This window comes from Aquarana catesbeiana, linkage group LG07 (genome assembly GCF_042186555.1).
Source record: "Aquarana catesbeiana isolate 2022-GZ linkage group LG07, ASM4218655v1, whole genome shotgun sequence".
NCBI classification, from domain to species: domain Eukaryota; kingdom Metazoa; phylum Chordata; class Amphibia; order Anura; family Ranidae; genus Aquarana; species Aquarana catesbeiana.
Genome location: NC_133330.1, coordinates 249,880,856 through 249,904,196, shown reverse-complemented (window position 1 = coordinate 249,904,196; position 23,341 = coordinate 249,880,856). Strand labels below are relative to the sequence as shown.

The 23,341-nt window shown below is 43.9% G+C and overlaps 1 protein-coding gene across 1 annotated transcript in view; it reads right to left on the bottom strand.

Moving 5' to 3' along the window:
• The window catches only part of LOC141103514 (uncharacterized), a 693,174-nt gene that overhangs the window by 634,934 nt on the left and 34,899 nt on the right, over window positions 1-23,341 (bottom strand). Inside the window, exon 2 of the mRNA XM_073593189.1 lies at window positions 18,378-18,496. Coding sequence (XP_073449290.1) covers window positions 18,378-18,496 — 119 coding nt within the window. The remainder of the gene's footprint in view (window positions 1-18,377; window positions 18,497-23,341) is intronic.

The window sequence follows — 23,341 nt, the reverse complement described above, 5'->3', positions numbered from 1 at the left end:
TCCTTGTCTGCTTGTGGCCCTGATCTTGGCTTATTCCTTTACTATCCCTATCCTCCTGTTGCCTACTGTGGGTGTTAGCTGGGGGATCCTGGGGGTCTCGACCTTGAGCCAGTTGCAGCCCAGTCCATCCTCATGACTAGAGGCTCTGGTGAACACCTGCTGGCTCTTAGACTCCGCGCCCCAGGGAATCTTATGCTCTAACCCCAGTGGGATCTGTGTTGGTGATCCAGGGGCCCTGCCTTCCTTACCACCCTGACTCCCATCCGCAGCAGTCAGCCATAGGGTCCACTACCTTGCGGTGCACTCCTGATCCCAACGGTGTGCATTGGTCAGCTAGCCTCAAGGTGACCTGACAGACAGAACCACGCATTCATCTAAGGCTCGCCAGTTCCTAAATGTCTTGCAGGACAATTTCATGGGTCAGATGATAGACGCACCAACTAGAAATAAAGCGTTACTAGATCTACAGATTACCAATACAGACCTGATCACGGATGTGGAAATATGGGGCAATTTAGGAAACAGCGATCACAGGTCAATTGGCTTCAGTATAAAATCACACAAATATGAAACATAAGGGAAATACGAAGACACTGAATTTCAAAAGAGCCAACTTCCCTAAACTACTAACCTTGTTAGAAAATATAAATTGGGATAAAATCTTAAGAACAAAGAATACAGAGGAGAGATGGGTTTGCTTTAAGAGCATATTAAATAAGAGCAGGTTCTTTGTTCCTAAGATTTTATCCCAATTTATATCTTATAGCAAGGTTAGTAGTTTAGGGAAGTTGGCTCTTTTGAAATGCAGTGCATCCCATTGGGTAACACATTTAAAAGAGCGAACAAAAGTCCTGGATGGCTTAACGCCAATGTAAAAATGCATATAAAAGCAAAAGAGAAGGCCTTCAAAAAATACAAGGCTCTAGGATCATCATCAGCATTCAAAGACACATAGCGGAGGAGAGCAAAAAAAAAAAATCCCAAGAAATTCTTTAAGTATACAGTACGGTAAACAGTAAAAAATGGAGGACAGACCATATTAGCCCCAATAAGAATGAGGAAGGACATCTGGTTAGAAAAGATGGGGAGATGACGAAGGTATTGAATTTATTCTTCTCCTCAGTCTTCACGAAGGAATCAGTGGGCTTCAGTAACCAAAACTGCAGTGTTTATCCTTATGACACATCACAGGAAGCACCCTCATGGCTAACAGAGGACAGAATTAGAATTAGACTTGGGAAACTTAACATTAATAAATCACTGGGACCGGATGGCTTGCACCCGAGGGTACTTAGGGAACTCAGCCAAGTAATTGCCAGACCATTGTTCCTAATTTTTACTGACACTCTGACTGGAATGGTACCAGCGGATTGGAGAAAAGCCAATGTAGGACCAATATTTAAAAAAGGGCCCAAAATACATACCTGGGAATTACAGACCAGTTAGCCTAACATCAATAGTATGCAAGCTCTTGGAGGGGATGATAAGGGACTATATACAAGATTTTACAGTATATATACAAGATTTTAGTAATGAAAACTGTATCATTAGCAGTAATCAGCATGGATTCATGAAGAATCGTTCTTGCCAAACCAATCTATTAACCTTCTATGAGGAGGTAAGTTGCCATATAGATAAAGGAAGGCCGGTAGATGTGGTGTATCTGGATTGTGCAAAAGCATTTGACACAGTTCCCCATAAACGTTTACTGTACAAATTAAAGTCCGTTGGCATGGACCATAGGATGAGTACATGGATTGAAAACTAGCTACAAGGAAGAGTTCAGAGGGTGGTGATAAATGGGGAGTACTCGGAATGGTCAGGGGTGGGTAGTGGGGTCCCACAGGGTTCTGTGCTGGGACCAATCCTATTTAATTTGTTCATAAACGACCTGGAGGATGGGGTAAACAGTTCAATCTCTGTATTTGCATACAGTACTAAGCTAAGCAGGGCAATAACTTCTCTGCAGGATGTGAAAACCTTGCAAGAAGATCTGAACTATTGGGGTGGGCAACTACTTGGCAAATGAGGTTTAATGTAGAAAAATGTAAAATAATGCATTTGGGTGGCAAACATATGAATGCAATCTATACACTAGGGGGAGAACCTCTGGGGGAATCTAGGATGGAAAAGGATGTGGGGGTCCTAATAGAGGATAGGCTCAGAAATGGCATGCAATGCCAAGCTGCTGCTAACAAAGCTAAACAAATATTGGCATACATTAAAAAAGGGATTAACTTCAGGGATAAAGCGATAATTCTCCAACTCTACAAGACTCTGGTCCGGCCGCACCTGGAGTATGCTGTCCAGTTCTGGGCACCAGTCCTCCCCCTCCTCCTTCCCCTCTTGTATAGTCCAGACAGTAGAGATTAGTGAGATAAGTGACTAAGTTTGTGATTGGTGTGCCCATGAGATACATCTTGGGATCAATACTGTTCATTATGTTTAATAATGATACAGAAGTAGTGATTAAGAGCTCAATTTGTGTTTTTTGCCGACTATACCATTTTATGCAGGAAAATAAATTTGCCATGGGATATAGAATCATTGCAGAAAGATAAAATAGTAGGTTGGGCATTGAGAAATGTCATGTTATGCACTTGGGTGTGAAAAAAAAAATACAAGCAAAATACACATTAGGAGGGGTTTCCATGGGAAAATCAGTGATGGAAAAGAATCTAGGCGGGCTTGTAGATCCAGACTTCACAATGGTATGCAATGCAAAGCCACCACTATCAAAGCTAGTAAAATACTGTCATGCATACATTCAAGAGATAAATATTTCTACCTCTTTACAAAACACTGGCTAAGCCTCATCTTGAATATGCAGTTCAAGTTTGATCACCAATCCTCTGGAAAGACTTTGTTGAATTAGAAAGAGTTCTGCAAAGGGCAACAAATTTAATAAGGGGGTTGGAGGATCTCAGTTTTAAGGATTGGTTACATAGAGTACAGTTATTCACTCCGGAGAAGAGGCTCTTAAAAGGCAAGAGGGCATATGATTACAATGTAAATATATATATATATATATATATATATAAAAAAAAAGTAGTGACTTCAGTAATAAACTATTTACTCTACAACCTACCTGAATAGGACACCACCACAAGTTGAGGTTAGAATAAAGTAGTATTTAAACTTATATTTCAGAAAGGGTATTTTACTACTAGAACAATAAAAATGTGGAACTCTCCCTCTCCTGGAACTGGTATTAGCCAAGAGCATCGACAACTTCAAAAAATGTTTAGATGTTTTCCACCACAAGCAGAATATACAAGGCAATGGGAATTGTTAGAAAATATATATCACGGGCACAGAAGGACAATTCTGCCTGCTTTATTCACATGGAAGGATGTCAATTGAACTAGTTACTGTATACTTTTCTCTTAAAAGCCCAATATCGGCTAGATCCACATGAGACATATCAAAGGCTGAAATTTAAGAAATTTGCTTTGCCTCCAGTCTACAACAGTGTCATTAGTGTAAAGGCCCATTAACGGTAGCATTTGCTCACATTACATGACAAAGAGAAAAAAGGAAAAATAAAATGGATTGACTCAGTGTTGTGAGAAATACTTTTAGATGAGTAATCTTGGTTTGGCATTCAGAAAAGTGGCATGATTTCATATAAAACAGAATTTGTCTAGCCACAGGATTATTTAAAACACCCACATAAAGACAGCACAACCAATAACTTTACTTTTAGTACTTTCATTGTGTTTAATAATAACAGCTTAAAGAACAGAAACAAAACTTAAAGTAGATCAAAGACCAAAACTTTTTTTTTTTTAAATAGAATGAGCTTAGATCCCCTGACAGGTTTTTATTGCTGTACAAGTTCCCACTAGGGAGATCCACCCTCTGTGCCCTTATGGCCATTGTCTCCAGGACTGAAGATGAGTGGGAATCAAATAATTTTGCAGAATTACTGAAACAGAATCAAAAAGGAGAGATCTCCCTGTGAAAAACTTCTCTCAATTCCTGCTGAATATGCAGGAAGTAAAAAACCTCTTTCCAATAAGGCATAGACAGTAGGGATGGGCCAAACACCCCCCCGGTTTGGTTCGCATCCAGAACATGCGAACAGGTAAAAAATTTGTTCGAACACGGCACACCGTTAAAGTCTATGGGACACGAACATGAAAAAAGTGCTAATTTTAAAGGTTAATATGCAAGTTATTGTCATAAAAAGTGTTTGGGGACCTGGGTCCTGCCCCAGAGGACATGTATCAATGCAAAAAAAAAGTTTTAAAAGCGGCCGTTTTTTCGGGAGCAGGGATTTTAATAATGCTTAAAGTGAAACAATAAAAGTGAAATATTTAAATTTCGTACCTGGGGGGTGTCTATAGTATGCCTGTAAAGTAGCGCATGTTTCCCATGTTTATAATAGTCAGAGAGCAAAATGACATTTCTAAAAGGAAAAAAAAAGTCATTTAAAAGTGCTAGCGCTAGTGCTGGCTATTAATGAATTATCGGTCCCGACAATACACATAAAAGTAATTGGAAAAAAAAAAAAATGCGTGGGGGTCCCTCAAAATTCCATCACCAGGCCCTTATCCGAGCACTCAACCTGGCAGGTCGCAGGTAAAGAGGGAAGATGAGAGAGCGCCCCCCCTCCTGAACCGTACCAGGCCACATGCCCTCAACATGGGGAGGATGTCCCCATGTTGATGGAGACAAAGGCCTCATCCCCACAACCCTTGCCCAGTGGTTGTGGGGGTCTGCGGGCGGGGGGCTTATTGGAATCTGGAAGCCCCCCTTTAACAAAGGGGACACCCAGATCCTGCCCCCCCACCCTATGTGAATTGGTAAGGGGTACATTGTACCCCTACCATTTAACAAAAAGAAAGTGTCAAAGTGTCTAAATGTTATAAAACCACAGGAGATGGCTTGGGACAAGTCCTTTATTTAAAAAAAAAAAAATACATTAAAAAAAAAAAAAAAGGGAGAGAATCCAGCAATATAATCCAATAAATCCATGCTCCTACTCCAGCGATGTAATCCAATTCTCGATCTCCAGCGATGGATGATCTCCAGCGAGGAACACGCACAGGATCCACCGTAGGCACCCAGCCAATGACGCGGCGCCAGCTTGACAGCTCTTATGTAGCTGTGGGCGGGGCCACCCGTCACGTGACCCCGTCCCTCTCTGACAAGGGGAAATGCCTGGGTTTCCCAGTGACGTGTACAGGTGACCCTGCCCTCCCTCTGATGCAATGGAAATCCTGTGTTGTATATTAGAAACAGTACACCGGGAACGGCCTGCAGTGAGATATAGCTAAACTATATGCAGTGGAGATAGAGATATATCTATATATACACACACACACACACACACACGACTATCTGTATAAATATAATATAAAATTATATATATATTTTTATTTTTTTTTACTTTTTTATATATATTACACTGCAGCTAACTAAATAATATGCCTGCCTGCCTGCCTGCTCAATCTAAATGAGACTCTCTCCGTCCACGCCAACAACACACTACACAAGGCCGACGTGGTCACCCTGAGCCATGATTGGCGAACTTATGGCTCTCTTAGCTGAGGGCGCTGTGATTGGCCAAAGCATGCAGGTCATGGTGCATGCTCTGGCCAATCATCATACAGCAATGCACTGCGCTCCCGCATTTGGCGCGAACGGCCCATAATGTTCGGTTTTCGACAAACAGGCGAACAGCCAATGTTCGAGTCAAACTCATGTTAGACCCAAACAGAAAGCTCACCCCTATTCCTCACAGTAAAAGCTGTGAAAAATGTGGAATAGACTGACTCGAGAGCTGGTGTTGTGCAGCGCAATGGATTGCTTTAAAGCAGGCCTGGATTCTTTCCTAAAAGTACTAATATAACTGGATACTAATATTTATAGGAAAAGTCCATTCAGTTAATATTGGATTGCCTCTTGTGGGATCAGAAATAAATTTTTTACCTTGCTGGAGAAATTTGGATCATGCTTTTCTGTTTTTTTTTTTTTTTTTTACCTTCCTCTGGATCGACTGTGGGTATATGATTGTGTATATAGGATTGTAACACTTTTCTTTTTCCTCCCTTTTTTTTTGGTTGAACTGTCTTTTTTCAACCAGACTAGCCATGTACTTTATGTAACTATGTAAAACTCGTCTCATTTGGCTTTTCCAATTATCCCCCTTGCATTTCACCAAATTGCTAATTTTGTCCTTTTTCACTGAAATTTTGGCTAAACAAACTAAATCAAGTTTCGCTCATTCCTATTTGGAAGGCTTGCAAAGAAAAGCTACTCCCAACTGTTGTGATCAAATATGCCTATACATCTAGGGTCTATCTCACACAAATGATCATTTCAGTTTCATTGTCTTTGTGCTGGGACCTGTAAGTATAGATTTTGCTTTTAAAATATTAAAAACACTGTTTAGATATCAACATGGTCTGCAGTCTAGTTTAAAACACACCCCACTTTAACCAAAACAGAGGCATCCACGAGTTTTAAAGTATGTGACCCAACAACCCATTCCGTTTAAAATAGAAATGCAAGGGAAAACATTTTGGACTGTATAATATATGGATAAAATACCTTTTTTTCTTTTTTTTAAGTGACTCTCTGTTCTCAGCTGCATAAGGGACTTAGAGAGATGGGGTGGGGACTGCAGGAGGGTGTGTCAGCAAGAGGCAAGGAAAGGGCTGTACATAGCTATTTCCAGTGAAAACCTGTGCAGGGGGTCATGTCAACACATGTCTTGGCCATTGGAGGATAGGCAGGCTGTGCTCCCAGCACAGACAAAACATTGACCACTCTAGGAAAGATGTGCTCTCATGCCTAGCGTGGTCAGTTTGAAATAGGAAAGCAGAGGGACTGGCTAGATCACTGGGTATATTACACAAAGGGAGAAATACAAAGAGAACAGGATACTTTTTTTTTTAACACAAATACATTGTACAACAGACACATATCAGGAATATGAAACACGTTGGGGGTAACACTTTAAGACACACACACATACATATACATTATATATGCACACACACACACACACACACACTATTATATATATATATTTACAAAAATCAAACATTTGTAGATGTCTGTGGTTGCAGCCTACAGAACAAATATATCGATGCTATAGGGAGGGAAGAGGGGAAAAACCAAAAACAGGACCCGGCATTACCTGCTTCAGAATAACCTAATTTTAAAATGAGGTTGTTTAACCTGTGATAATCATAATTTCCTACTGCTCTCTGCTGGACAGTCTGCTCATTCTCCATAGATGCGAGAATAATACCAAAGCTGGATAGATTTACAATCCTGCAACAGGGTTTTTCCAATAAAAACACAACTTGCTCACAGCACTAGTGGCTACAGTTATGGACTGTCAAACATCTAGTTGTCACAATGATATAGTGGATCATGGGAATAAGTGTTGAGTACTGCACACATTGGGAAGGGCATTGTAGGAAAGTACAAATGCATAGTATTTGAAAACCAGTAATTTCTACTTTAGATGAAAGATCAATGACTAAAAAAGGGGGTAGATTAGTGGGATACCTATGCAGCAAAACAGCTGGAGACAACTTGTGCTGAATTCGTTATTTGCATAAGCTCTCCTTCTTTGATGTGCATGCCATTTGTGTTTACATTTTTACATAAAGCTGCATAAAGTTATACTGCAAGTAGTAAACAACCTTTTCACTGTGTTGGCCATAAAACATACAAAAATCAAAGTTTTTGTCATGATTGACATGCCTTTGAACAACTACTTATGCTTAGTGGAGCAAAAAGCTTGCTTGCTTATCCGGAGCAGTTTGGCTGCACAGATTACAGCATTATTTAAAAAAAAAAAAAAGAACACACACACACACACACACACACTACATAGTATAAAGTCATGGCAAAGAAGTGAGGGTTTATTTGTTTTCTATAACTGTACAAAATGTATTATTACACACCAGATTTTCTTTTGATTAATTTTTATTCCTTCTACTAAAACAGCAGTTATAGCTTCATACAGGTGTAGCGACCCTGCCTTGTACAGTTGTGTTCTATCTTAAATTAGAATGTAGTAGGTGGGCCATACACTGCTTGAATTATAGTCAATTCATGCTGATTCATCTGAAATTTGAACTGCAAGTGGTCCCAACAGCCGTTGTCTCTCCTCATTGGACAGATTGATAACAGCAGGAGACATTGGCTCCCGCTGCTCTCAATCAAATCCAGTGACACGAGAAAAGTGGGCGGGGCCGAGTCCCACTGTCTGTGTCAATGGATGCAGCAGAGGGACTCGGGAGCGAGCCCACAGGGAGCCCCCATGGAAAGCTGCTTTCTGTGGGAGAACCTGATGAAGAGGAGAGGCCTGGAGTGTCCCGTCAGGATGCCCCAGAAGAAAATGATCAGGGCTGCTCTGTGCAAAACGATTGCAGGGACGTACAGGCATTTTTTTTTATTTTTTTTTTTTAATATAAAAATAACAAAGGAAAGAGGGTTTACAACCCCTTTAATGGCTCTTGTTGAATGGCTTCTCATTACAATTTCCCATCACAATGGGTCACAAAGTACTGCGAGAATGTACATGTAATTAAAATATCCTTGGTGCTCTAGTACAAGGTAAATCTACATAACATTCATGTATCAATGATTTTGGATTTGTTCATTTGTAAATTTAAAAGGGGAGGTGTAATCTCAAGGAGAGGTTACACAGCAAAGAATTGCAAATAACACAGGGCAGAGTTCTATTCAGGGGGACATTCTTTGGAGATAAAGGGTAAAAGGATATAATTCATAGGGGACATCAAATTTCAGTGAACCTGTCAGATACTACAAAATGCGTAAACACCAAAGTGAAGTACCTGCATTCATTTTCAAATAAATGCATTCATACCTACTTAGACCAAAGCCTGTACCAGGGCCCTAATGCGTGTCCAAATTGGCACCACAGAGTCACTGGGATTCTGACATTAGAAAAGGAAAGGGCTCGGTGTTGATTTGAACAGATGTTAAAGCAGAACTAAACTTTCTCAACCCGTTGCATTGCATCCTTCCCACCGATCACAGGAAGGTGATGGGTAGACCGCAATCCTTTCTTGCTGACCCCAGAAACTTGGACAGGGGGGACGGCATTTACAGGTATCAATCCCCCCACTGAAAGCTGCCTCTCCTCCTGCCGGCATTCAGCGGCTGCAGGAAGAATGATGGTCCATATCAGTAAATGAAGTTTTCTCTTTCCGCTGCACGGCTTCCCATGTGCTCCCTGTGTCGTCCCCCCCCCCCTCACAGTACTCCTGGCTTACCTCCTCTCCTGCCAGCTGCTGTGGGGGATATTTCAGAATAGAGACTGGAGAAGGGACCCGTAATTTGTCATTAACTGGCCCCTTCATTTTCAGAATGAACAGAGTGAGTGATCCATTCTAAATCACTCACTGTGTTCATTCACAACTGAAGCATAGTAAACTGTTTACTAGGCTTCAGTTTGTAATTGAACAGTAAGCTGCTCAGCACCGATCATTTCCCATTCAATTACTGTCCAGTGCAGCTGAGACTGCAGAGAAAGGGGATGGGGAAATCTGTCCTCAGTCTCTCTGTCTTAAAATTGATATTCTACCAAAGGGGCCCAATTGGGCCCCAAATTTTTTTTTTAAATATATGGTAAATAAATAAATAGAAAAATGATGCAAAAACATTGTAAAAAAGGGGGTACAAACAGGAGGGGCCTTCTCAGGTAGGCTGCATAGTGCCGCCTTCTAGTTCTGGATGAGACTTTTCCAGTCCTGACTTACTGAGACAGATGTGCCTTTGAAGTTGCTAACAAATTTGACTTCTTCCTGAATCACAGCTGCCTCCCTCATTGAACATCATAGTATTCTTCTCTTCTGGGAGTGCCCAATAGCTGTCTGTGCTAGAAACTCCTCCCTTCGATTCACCACATAACCTTTTATTGTAGCTGCTGGGGGAGGAGCAAAGGCGATTACTATTTATTGTTCCATTTGAGTGGCAGGGGCTGCTGATATTACATCCAAGATGCCAAAAATGTTCATGCACCTTAAGGAAGATTGTTGAAAAGAATAGTTTCTTTAAAGTGTTGTAAGCTCTAATGCTGGCTATCCTAAGGAGGTCCCCTTTTTTTTTTTTTTTTTTTATCTTAAATAATGACACAATTGAAAGCATTTTGTTAGATTTTTTCAATGAATGCAAAAAAACAAACAAAAACAAAAAAACAAAAACACATATACACACACACACACACACACACACACACAGAGAAAAAGTAAAAAATAAAAACCGCACACATACAAACAAAACAATAAAGTGTCTATACTGCCAGAAATCCAGTGCCATCCTTTGTACTCTGGAGTATTTTTTTTTTTTTTCAAAAGATTTTATTGAAATTTTACAGGATAACATGTAAAGTTTGCCATACATCGTTGAGAGATAAACAGTCAATAGGCAATATGCACATATAAAGCAGAAGAGTAGGAACAAGAGCAACTACAACAGTATAATAAAGTAGGTATCGCCACTTACAGCTATGGATGCAGATTCAGAGAGGGCGGGTGTGATTTGCGGAGCAAGGCCAAAACGCGTTATGAGCAATCCCGCTTCCGTTCACCCCCAACAGGATCTTAGCTGTGAACGAGAACGGGATGTATGACAAGGCACATGTGGTATGTAGAATAACGGCATGGCGACTGAATTTTAGAATTTGTACGAAGAAGTGAAATCGTCCAAAGTGTAGGGCGGACCGAGGGTGAGTCGGTCGCTCGGGGGAAAGCTGTGTAAAACTGATATTGAGGAAAGGCATGTGTGATATGTAGAGATACAGCAAGTTTTAGGCTTCATAAAAATGTCAGGACAGTATAGCTGGTGGGGGGAGGTAAGAGGCAAGGGAGGACAGGGGTGGCAGTTCTGTTATTGAGGGGGGACACAAGTGTACACGTCGCGTGAGTTCCTCAGAGAGTCTGAGGGGGTGGCCAGCTCAAGGCCTGTTGTGTTTGTGAGTTTCTATAATGAGTCCAACAGGCCCAGGTGGCCTGAAATTTGGTAGGGGTATCCGCGGCTTGGGAAATGAGTTGCTCCATTTCAGCTATTCGGTCTACCCTGCGAATCCAGTCCTGAACTGTGGGGGGGGGGGGGTTTCTCCACCGTGCAGGAATACAGAGGTTGGCTGCATTGATCAGGTGAATAGTTAGGGATTTTTTGTATGAAGTGGGGGACCCTTGTATGTGGTGTAGTAAATATCGGGCGGGGGAGAAATCCGGAGTATATGTGGTAATTTGGGAGATTAGTTTATGGATGTCTGACCAGAAGGGTTGGATAAGAGTGCATTCCCACCAGATGTGAAGCAGGGTACCTCTGGTTTTATTACACCTCCAGCAGGTAGAAGGAACAGAGGCGTGGAAGTGGTGGATTTTGTCGGTGGTGCGATACCATTTCGAGAAGATTTTGTATCTATTTTCCTGCGTCGTGACATTAATGGAACCCTTGTGCATGAGGGTAAATATGTGGTCCCAGTCTTTGGGGGTGAGATCTAGGGCTAGGTCCTTTTCCCATTGTTGTGTAAGGGTGTCATCCTTGATCTTGTGATCTGAAAACAGTAGGGCATAATTTAAGGAAATTAGATGGCCTTGAGGTTCTTGTGAAGTGCAAAGGAATTCAAACGGTGTGAGATCTCTGTGCCAGTGAGAGTGTTGGTTGGAGGGTTGGAGGAAATGTCTTAGTTGCAAATATTTGTAAAAGGGTATGTCGTAATTAGGCAGGGTAGTTACAAGTGTGGGGAAAGAGAGGAGAGACCCGTTTTGGAAGAATGTCTGTGCTCTAGCTGGTGAACTGAGCGTCTCAGGGGCAGGGTCTTTTAGGAAAAGACCCGGAGGAAAGTCTGGGTTGTCATCTAGAGGGGTCATGGGGCCTGGTGAGGGTGTGAAGGCCATCAGTTGGCATGCTCTTTTGAACAGTGAAAGCGTGGTCCCGATGAGAGGGTGAGTAGTGAAGTCTTTGGGAACATTGGTGTGGGTCATCCATATTGTGTTGGCTAAGGGTAGGCGTGCGAATGATGCTTCTAGTGCAATCCAGTCCTTGGAGGGACGATGTATATGCCAATCCACCAGTCTGGTCAGGTGGCAGGCCCAGTGATATTTGCGGAGATCTGGGAGACCCAGACCCCCCAATCTTTTAGGGAGAACTAGTCTGTCCCAGCCAATACGTAGAGTTTTGGAGGCCCACACAAAGGTTCGGGAAATAATTTTATAGGAGGCAAAGAAGGAAGCAGGTAGCGAGATCGGAAGGGCTTGAAGGAGGTAGAGGATTCTGGGTAGAATGTTCATTTTTAATATTGCTACTCTGCCCAGCCAAGAAAAGGAACCTAGATTCCATTTCTGCAGGTCGCCTTGGATGGAACGGAGTAGGGGGAGAAAATTTTTGGCGTAGAGGTCTCTTAGGTCAGTTGTGATTTTGATCCCGAGATATAGTATTTCGGATTTCTCCCAAACAAATGGGAAATTACTACTACACAGATTTACCGTCTCCATTGGTAAAGTGATATTGAGGGCCTTGGATTTACCAAAATTAATTTGTAGATTGGATAAAGTTTTGAAAAGGGTAAAGTCCGCTAGAAGGTTAGGGATGGTCGTGATAGGGTCTGTCAGAAAAAGTAGAATGTCATCAGCGTACGCTGCAAGCTTATACTGTTTTTGTTGGATGTTAATGCCCTTAATAGCGGGATTTTCTCTCAGTTTACGAAGTAGGGGTTCTAACGTCATAATGAAAATAAGGGGTGATAGGGGGCACCCCTGTCGCGTCCCATTGGACACAGAGAAGGCGTCCGACAAGCCACCATTAATCCGGAGTCTGGCGGTCGAGGAAGCATAAAGGGCTAGAATCATGTTTAGCATGCGCGGTGGTAATCCCGCTGCCTGTAAAGTAGCTTCCATATAATCCCAAGCGACCCGGTCGAACGCCTTCTCTGCATCCAACGAGAGAAAGAATCCTTGTGTGGCAGTTTTGGTAAGCCAATGGTGAATGTTGAGGGCCTTCGTGGTGTTGTCCCTAGCCTCGCGGCCCGGGACAAAACCGACCTGATCTAAAGACACCAGGGATGGGATGAAGGGGATGATACGATTGGCCAAAACTTTCGCGTATAGTTTTAGATCGACATTAAGGAGCGATATAGGGCGATAGTTGGGGACCAAGGTGGGGTCTTTGCCCTGTTTCGGGATGAGGGTGACGTGAGCTTCCAATAGATCTCTGTGAGCTACCGAGGTTGTTGTAAGGTCATTAAGTGCTTTGGTTAAATGTGGTAGAGAATGTTCGGGAATGATTTGTAATATGCTGCCGTGAGGCCGTCCGGTCCCGGGCTTTTGCCTGTCTTCATATGATTGAGGGCAAGGAGGATTTCGTCCGACGTTATTGGGAGGTCTAGTGTCTGCGAGTCCTCCGGGGTGAGCGGAGTGGGGCCAAATCGTGCTAAAAAATCAGTTAGGGTCTTCCTACGGTTAGCCGCTTCATCAGTACTTTGGGCAGTCGGGAGGTTATATAGCTTGGTGAAGTATTGTACGAATTGCGCAGAGATGCCCTCGTTGGTGACCACTGCCTCTCCCTTGGGAGTAATAAGTTTATGAATGGTGTGAGAAGCTTTTTTGGATTGGAGAGCCCTCGCCAATAGTTTACCGGCTTTATTGCCGAATTCGTAATACAGCTTTTGTGATAAGGTGTACTTACGTTTGACCGCAGTAGTCAGTGCGTCTAAGAGTTCTTCCCTAGCTTGAGAGAGTTCAGCAAGTGTGGAAATGGCGAGGGAGGCCTTGTGTGTCTGTTCTAGTGTACGAATGCGAGCCATTAATTCCGCCAGGCGGGAGTTCCTGAGTTTGTTACGGTGTGCAGCTATAGCCATCAGTTCCCCGCGAACGACACATTTATGAGCTGCCCATGTAACCGTGGGAGCCGTGTCTTGTGACGAGTTATCCCGAAAAAAGTTGGAAAGGCAAGTGGTCAGTCTCTGAACGTGTATCTCATCGGTCAATAGGGAGCTGTCTAGTCGCCAGATATGTGTTTTTCTGGTGGGTGCGTTCAGTCGTAAAGTCATGGAGATGGGATTGTGGTCCGAGAGGGTGGCCGGGTCAATGGTTGCTTTGGCGAGGTGCGAGAGATCTGTCTGGGAGAGAAAGAAGTGGTCAAGCCTTGAGTACTTATTGTGTGGTGTGGAAAAGAAGGTAAAATCTTTTTCTTTGGGGTGTAGCGTGCGCCACGTGTCATGGAGTAGTAGATTATGAAATTGTTGTTTGATCGACTTTAGGGCCCTGTAGGAAAGGGAAGAGGTCCCATTTGAAGTATCAATGGAGGGGGATAGGGAAACGTTAAGGTCTCCGCCCACGATAAGGGTTCCTGATTGGAAGCTGGAGAGTTGCTGTAGAGTATTACGGAAGAAGGTTACCTGTCCAGAGTTGGGGGCGTAAATATTTGCAATGGTGAGGGGTATTTGGTTCAGGGTGCCTTTAATAAAAAGAAAACGTCCCATTGGGTCTGTTTGTACGTCCGTTACTTGGAGTGGGCAATTTTTGGAGAGGAGTATGGTGACACCTTTCGATTTAGCTTCCGAGTTGGAAGAATGAAATGCTGTGGGGAAGTAGTGATTTTTAAGTTTAGGGATAGAATCCGACCGAAAGTGGGTCTCCTGTATTAGTGCGATGTGAGCTTTGGCTTGCTGTAGAGAATGGAGGAGTTTGGATCGCTTTTCCGGAACGTTAAGGCCCCGAATGTTTATGGAGTATAATTTGAGTGAGTGTAGCTGTTGTGTAGTTGTGTCCATAGGAAGGTTGGTATCCTGTGTGCCCGCCATGAGTGGAGGGGGGCGGTAAGAAGTGGGTAGCAATGGGGGGGGTGAAATCCGGAAGGCTGAAGGTGTATGTGAGTCAGGTGTGTGCGTACCCGGAGAGTGTCCGAAGAGGTGTGGAAATACTTATCCAACAACCTCGTGGGTAGCAATCGGTGTGGAACGGTACACGTGCAGAGAGAGAGTCCCACCGTGTGGGACAACACCCCTAACCGAGTCCGTGTGGGGGTTGGCCAAAAACCCTGGCAGTGAGGGACTAAATGAGGGTAACGGTCCTCGAGCGGGATGTGAGTCGTCACCACGGGATGGTTTGTAGTGTAAGGGAGGTATACCTAATGGATCACCCATAATGGGTGGGTCATCGTCCCAACGTGCAGGAGCAGTAATATGGCGGTGCTCCGGTAGCAGTGAGGCGTTGAGAGGTAACCCTAGCTGTGAGTAGTGTGTAGGCTAGCAGTGGGGAGGTTTGAGTGTCAGCCAGGCTCCCCATCCAGGTGAGAGGGTGCCAAACCGACCACCCCCCACCCCCCCACGCCAACCCCAGGTTCCGTGAAAGGCGGGGGGGGGCGGCGGCGCCAGCTGAAAATTGAACTGTGCAACACTAAAAACATGTAATAGGAAGATTTGTTTAGCCTTGGGGAGGTTACTTGTGGGTATCAACGTATACCTTAACCATCATAACAGCATAATTAACCTCTAACAACTAGTATGTTACACTGAGCTGCTAAGAAAATAAACTGATGCAGGTCAGCTATGGAGCCAACAGTCCACTGTGCTGAAAATAAAGAAATAAAGTGAAAAAGGAAAACCAAGAAATAAAACTTATACTTAGAATCTTGCCCTAGCGGCTGGGATATTACCGGGATAGTGCAGGTGTGAGTCCGTAAACAACTTGACGACGAGGTAAGTGGGCGTCCGTTACGGCGTAACGGCCGGTCGGTTCCTTTGAGGGTGATATATCTGGAGCCTTAGGTAGGACAGGCGGTCCAAGTGGGAGTTCTGAGTTCGACTGTGCGCAAGTATTGTTGTTGTATGGTGAGGAGCAGATCTCGTCCCTTCGGGTGGGAGTGTAGTGCTGGAGTTTGCGTAGTCGAGAGATCCGTGCGTGTCCACCGCAGTAGGTGCGGTTTAAGAGATTCCGTGAGTGTCACCAGGCGGCGTCTGAGGTCGCTCAGACTTGTGGGAATTGTAGTGCCAGGTCAGGAGTAGTTCATTACTATGCCCTAAGGCTGTAGCCAGGGAGTCATGAGCGGTTAAGTGGGTGGCGCACTGAATGCAGATCTGCAAATAGACAGGAGGGCATGACATTGACCAAGGGTACCCCGTGTAGGTCCTGTGACCCAGTATACATGTACGGATGTGGTAGAAAAGACAAAATACAGCCTTTAGAGTATTCCCAGCTTGAGTGTTATATGAGAGTCAAAAATTGGGTCTCGTAACAGAAGGACATTCAGATAAGGCACTGAACAGAACTAAACAAAATAAAAGTGTAACAAAGAGGGAGAATCCCTGCATCCAGATGTTAGCGGTCCCTGCACCTCCTCCTGGACCGTGGGGAGGTGATGATGTAGTCAGCTCCAGGACCGCTCCGATAGTTGGGCTGGTTCCTGTGGGTGGAGGGTGAGCATCTTCTGCGATGTCTAGACTCTTGAGCTTCCATAGGTTCTTCTCTCGACTGATCAAAGTGTGATGGGGCCATGCGAAAAGCGGCATACCAATTAGGCACTGGCACTGTGGCAATTCCCAGTGTGGCGCAGAAATGAGGCAGGTCCTCTGGTACTTTGAGGAGCGCTGTGCGGCCGTTATTGGAGGCCGAGAGGCAGAAGGGAAACTTCCATTTGTAGAGAATACATTTCTCCCTTAAGACGTCCAGGAGTGGCCTCAGGTCTCTTCTATGTTGTAGGGTAATCCCGGATAGGTCTTGGTAGATTTGGATATGTGCCCCCGCGTGTGTAATCTGCTGACTGCCCCTGGCTTGCTTTAGGATTTCCTCCTTTAATTTGTAATCTACTATGCAGCAGATTATGTCCCGTGGGGGGTCTGTCTCCCTTCCCTTGGGGCGCAGCGCGTGGTGTATTCTCTCCATTTGAATGGGGGTTTGCGGAGGTCGGTGGAGAAGGCCATTGAAAAGGCTCACTACTTCTTTAGAGACCCGCTCCCCCTCAATGGCCTCTGGAAGGCCTCTGACACGGAGATTATGCCTCCGACCCCTGTTATCGAGGTCCTCCAAGTGTCGCTGCATGTCACGCATCTGCATTGTGTGGGAGTCGATGCGCTCAGTGACTGAGTGGATGGCGGTGTCATGGTGTTCAGTCACGGTCTCGTGAGTCTCAGTCTCAGGACTCGATCATTTAAGGCGCGAAAATCCAGCCGCATCTCCGCGATGGCGGCGGATAAAGTGTCCTTAATGTCTTCAGCGATCGATCTTAGATCCTGGATGTTGAGCTGGGGCTGGGGGGTGAGGACAATCCCGTCCCTCTCAGTGTTGGAGCGGCTCTGACTAGAACCAGATGTGTTGCTTAGTGGCAGTGGCTGCGCTCCGGAGTGTGGGGGGCCGTGAGGGACAGGCGCCATATTGCCTCTGCCGGCTCTGAACATCTCCGGTATATGGCGGCTTTGTGACCCGGTAAGATCCCTGGGGGACCTCGAGCGGGAGGCAGAGGAGGATCGTGAGGCAGTGCCCATTATCCAGGGGTAGTGTAGTGTGAGGATACCTCCAGGCTTCGTAGAGTGTCTCCCGTGGTAGACGGAGCTCCGGGTTTAGACGTCCGTCTCCATGCCAGGTCAGGCCACGCCCCGTACTCTGGAGTATTATCACAATCTGCGTCATTAACCCTGGTCAGTTAAAATCCGAATTGCAGAATCTGTCCCCCAAAAAGGAGAGAGGATTTGCAGTCTTAACACTATATGTTGTAGAACAGTGTTTCTTAATAGGGGTGCCATGAGCAGGGGACACATTTTGCCCTGGATTACCATAATGAGTTTTTGTAAGGAAATTTGGATGTGGCATTTTGTTACCAACTTTTGTAGCCACAGTACCACCCTGTGATGATACAAACCCATACTCAATTTAGCGTTATGAGTTGCCATGGTACAGGTGGTCTGGACTCCAGCACCTAACAGCCAAAAATGTTCTAGGGCCATGATGCCAAGCAACATTCGTTGTTATTCATTGTTATTGTGCTGGTGGCCAGCTGCACCACGGCAATGCATGGCACTGATCCAAGGCAGGTGGTATGCAGGCCTTTAGAAGAGGTCCACTTCCTCCAGACCTGCTCTACCTTCCACCCTCTGCAACTCTGTCATGGGGGTGGCTCTCAACTATAGTGACAGGTATATAGTTATACACAATGGGGGGGGGGGGGGGTATTGTAACAAGAAGGGTGGCCAATGATTCATCAAGGCAATTGTGTGCATTGTCTCAGGCTTCCCGTTGATAAACAACATTTACATTTTATACTGGGATGCCTTGAGATTTTGCATACTTTTAAAGGGGGCTGCAAAAAAAAAAAAAAAAAAAAAAAAGAGGGGAAGAAGAAGAAAGCAAGTATTTAGATACAATGTACTGGAGATTCCTTACCTTCTGAATCCATGTCAGTAAACACTGCTGATGTCCCACTAAATCTATGCAATCACAGTAGTTGTGCAATTCCTTTTGGCCTTTCTTCTCTGCTTCACGACAGATAAAACATTCTTTTTCTAGTTAAAAGAAAGGAGAAAATAATCTCATCTGTGTCTGATTACAGATTAACCATTTGGTCCTTGTTAAAGTAATTAAAAAGTTATTTTCTCAAATTGAGAAATGCCACAAACTGGAATGAAAAACAGAGAGTCAAGTTCCTGATCTACTTGTATTAAATAGCCACAGCGGAGCAAGCCAGTGTACACAAATGTGTTTAAAAGGGTAGGTGAAAACAATCTGGTAGAAAAATATGGTTTTAATCTCATAAAAACAAAATTCTCTCAGTATTTCCACATACAGTAAGCTGTTCAGACTTGCTAATCCTTTATAAACTCTACATAATGCCGAAAAGTCACTAAAGCACAAAACGTGTAGAAATGCTTGAAACAACTTTTAGTGTTATGTAGTTATGTAGTTATTTGCCCAAGTCTACGCTTTCATTAACAGCGATCTCCTGCACCATCCATTCCCCTCCCCTATGCGTGTCGATACAAGGGAAATATTGCATCTCCCCTGATGAAGATACAATATTTACCTTGTATCGACACTGGTAGGGGTGGGGATTGGGCGGCGCAGACGACAGCTGGTCTACCTTATGGAGTAGGAGCACACGATCTAATCCACGGCTTGGCACTATTAAGGCATGCTATAGAGCGCTGCACTAACTCTCCAGACCCATATGAGTACCCTATAATAGGGCTTTGTTTGCAGTAAATAAAATATTTTAAAACGGTATCACACTATGGAGTTTCATTTTGATATTTATATGTGAGGAGGCTACATCTTTGAGCAGTGTTTGGACCTTGCAACCTGACCTGGAATCTGTTTTGATGATTCAAAAGCGTGTATTGACCAAACTTAAGCGGGGTTCCACCCAAATTTTGAACAATATCTGTATGTATTCTCTTCCTTGCCTAGATGCTGACATGCCGTTTAAAAAAATTTAAAATCGCCGTAATTACCTTTTATTTTTCTATTCTTCTTTGCACTTCCTGGTTCTCTTCCCGTGGGAGTAGGCGTGTTTCTAGCCTCTCCCAGACTCCGCACAGTCTCCTGGGAGCTAGTCTCAGGCTTCCCAGGATGCCACTGAGCATGTGCGGGAACGAGCGGTGAATGCTGGGAGCACAGCATTCACCGCATCCAGGAAATAAATGCTTGTGGGCTTCAAATGCCCACAACGAAGATGGAAACCGCCTGCAGTGAATAATATAAGTTATTCTTTCCGACGAAATCTGACACAGGCGGACATATTACACACAATATGTGAGTATGTAATGCTGAGAAGAAAAGTTTGTGAATGAACTAAAAAAAAAAAAAAAAAAAAAAAAAAAAAAAAAAAACCTACAATAGATAGGTGGACCCCCGCTTTAATTGCGAGATCACACGCTCTGAGGTGAGCTGCCATTACCTTGGGGTGGGGAGCACTTGAGTGTATTCACTGCTGCAGATCGCTATATTCACAGTCACCTATCAAGTCACGTTTATTATTGCTGTATTAAGGACACTGAAAACTGATCCTGGGTGGTCAGAGTATCACAGACTTATATGCACTTGAGCACTTTATGGATCACTTTCGTATCAATATTTATATTTTATGAAATGTGTGTATATTCACGCTATATAATGTTGAAAGCTGAATGAAGAATTTAGTCGCTTACAGATTATTATTATATTCTTGGGATTCGATTTATAGACACATCACTTTAACAATTTTGTTTTTTTAGATTTTTGCTGCAGGTTCAGCAGATCATTAAGGGGATAGCGCAGCACATGATTTAATTAAAAAAAAAAAGTAGAATATATATATATATATATATATATATATATATATATATATATATATATATATATATATATATATATATATATATATATATATATATATATATATATATATATATATATATATATATATATAAAAATTTCTTGTTGCTGTGCATCAATATTCCACTGCCATGAAGCAAAACACGGCAGTCAGTGGGTCACCTCCCATGGAGGCAGAGTTTTTACTTTTTTCTCAGCCTGTCGGCGCCGTGATTGAAGATGTATTTACATCGCAGACACTTTTTTTTTTTTTTAAATACAGGAATTGTCAAAAATGGTCTGCTGTTTTTACTTTTTGGTGAATGGGGGGGCAGGATCTTGGGGATCTTGTTAAAGGGGCTTTCAGATTCCGATAAGCCCCCCGCCTGCAGACCCCCACAACCACCGGGCAAGGGTTGTGGGGATGAGGCCCTTGTCCCCATCAACATGGGGACAAGGTGCTTTGGGAGGGACCCCAAAGCACCCTCCCCATGTTGAGGGCATGTGGCCTGGTATGGTTCTTTTCCTGCGACCTGCCAGGATACATGTGCGAATAAAGGTCTGGTATAGATTTTGGAGGGGGGACTTTTTTTTTTTTTTTAATTTTGACATGGAGTTCATCTTAATATCCATACCAGACCCGAAGGTCCTGGTAATGGACTGGGGGGGGGTGAGGAGGGGACCCACACTGTTTTTTTTCAATGATTTTTTATGTATATTGCTAAGATTCGACAATACATTATAGCCGCGAGTAATTTTGAATTACATTTTTTCCTTTAGAATGTCTTTTTGCTGCAGTACTGTTATAAACATGGAAACACTTTTTTTTTGCATTGATACATGACCCCTGGGGCAGGACCCAGGTCCCCAAACAATTTTTATGGCACTTATTTGTATATAAGCCTTTAAAATGAGCACTTTTGATTTTTCACGTTCATGTCCCATAGACTAACTGTGTTTGCACAAATGTTTTATCTGTTCACATGTTCTGATGCAAACTGAACTGGGGGGGGGGGGGGGGGGGGGTTCGGCTCATCCCTACTTGGTATACAAGAAAAAACTGGCCCCAATTCAGTGGTTCTCCCTAGGAGAAAAGTAGAGGGGAAGAGAAGCTTAAATATGGGAGCTGTGCTCCACGCTGGAAAAACTTCTACATAATGTCTATTCAGGCTAATGGTGTTCCATGCTGAAGTTTCTGGTAGTATGCCAAACGTGACATGTTATGGAAGTAGTATAAAGTTGCAGTAAAGTGCTAAAAATACATCTCAGTGTGGACATTCCTTTATTTCAAGTGTTAGGTCTCAAGCCCAGGAAATGTGTGAGCGGGCCTCTGTGGCCAGGAAAAACATGTCCTAGATGGTGGCAACAAGACAGGCGTGTGGGTGCTCCATCCAAGAAGTGGGGTGGGACTGGTACATTTTGGTAACATCTGCCTAATCACAAGTTCCCTACACTCAGAATGTCAGAATAGTGGAGTGGAGTGGAGGGGGGGGGGTTCTCCTTTCACCTTGTTTGTGTTGATGTAGGAATCTTTTCCCCCCCCTATCCTGCTAGCTTTACAAAGGGCTATGAACTCTCCAAGTGTCTGCATTGATGATTGGCCCAACACAATCCCATGGGTGCATTCCATTCTCCCCCATCCCAAGTAGTAGATATTGCCTTCCTGCTCTGAAGTTAAATGGATGAGTGGTGGAGGAAAAGCAATATGTGCTGCAGAGGATGGAAGGATTAAATCAAATATGTTGCTTTGCCTTACACGTTGCTCTAAAACAGGGGTAGGCAACCTCGGGCCCTCCAGCTGTGGTGAAACTACAAGTCCCATGAGACATTGCAAGATTTTAACAATCACAGGTGTGGCTCCTAGAGGCAAAAGCATAATGGCATTTGTAGTTTTCAAAACAACTGGAGTGCCGAGGTTTCCTACCCCTGCTCTAAAATGTATCCCTAGCTAAAAGGTTTTCTTTTCCCCCACTTTGAAAAAAACTGGGGAAGGGTTTAAACTTCTGTGTTAGGGAAGTTCTGCACTTCATGCAGATGGAGTGCATGTATAGCTGCACACAGGCATGCGCACAAGCATGCCCAGACACACGCACCTAATACTGACACTAAATGGGCCATTTAAGTTGAGCAGCTGCACTGGTCAGTTGCTGTCTGATCTACAGGGTTTCCTGTGTATGCTGTACCATTTCCTGTGCTTAACTTCTGTAATTGACCCACCTTGTCTTGACCACACTTGAATGGCTACCTGCCCTGACCTCGGCTTCTCCGATGCAGACCTCGGCCTGTTTTCCAACCATTCTCCTGTCTACCGTCTATGCCTGAGCTGACCTGCTGTTGTAGACTCAGCCTGTCTGATCTTGCATCCCGTCTTGCCCTGTCCATCCTGCTACTTACCTGGTCTCTATCAGTCATCTGCCAGCCAAATGTCCAACAGTCTGCTCTGCACTAGTGGCCAGTCATCTACCAGCCAAGCAATTACCAGTCTGCCTGTACCGGGTCTGTTGCACCTGTTGCCATCCGATGTCCTGGCCAGCTGGTCCACTTCTGGTGAAGCATCAGCTACCTATCTGCACAGTCTGCTGGACACCTTACAGGTACTCATACCCCACTACACTCCCACGGCCACTGTCTCACTACCAGTGGTCCCTGAGCCAAAACTGTAAAAGAGCCTTCCTGTTCATGTCAGACTCTACAAGCATGTACGCGACACCCTGTCTGGTTATTGTAGTCTGTGTCCCAACTGGAAGATTCACCTTCTATTTATCTCATCTTCCAGAAAGAGACATCTGTTCTAGTAACAACCATCCATAAAAAGGATTTCTCCTAATTAGTAATGAGGCAAGGTTTGGGTGGAACCCAGTTGGCCCAAACCCACAGGCAGCTGTCACAAATGACCAGACCTCCAGTCCATGCAGTTAAGGCCGTAAAACTAATAGCACAGGGGGGGCAACATGGAAAATAATATTCATTACTAGTGTAGTGGCTGTATAGTGATAAAAAAAAAAAAAAAATGCTAACCACAACTCTTAAGTGGAAAGGGGCTTCACCCCACCTCATTA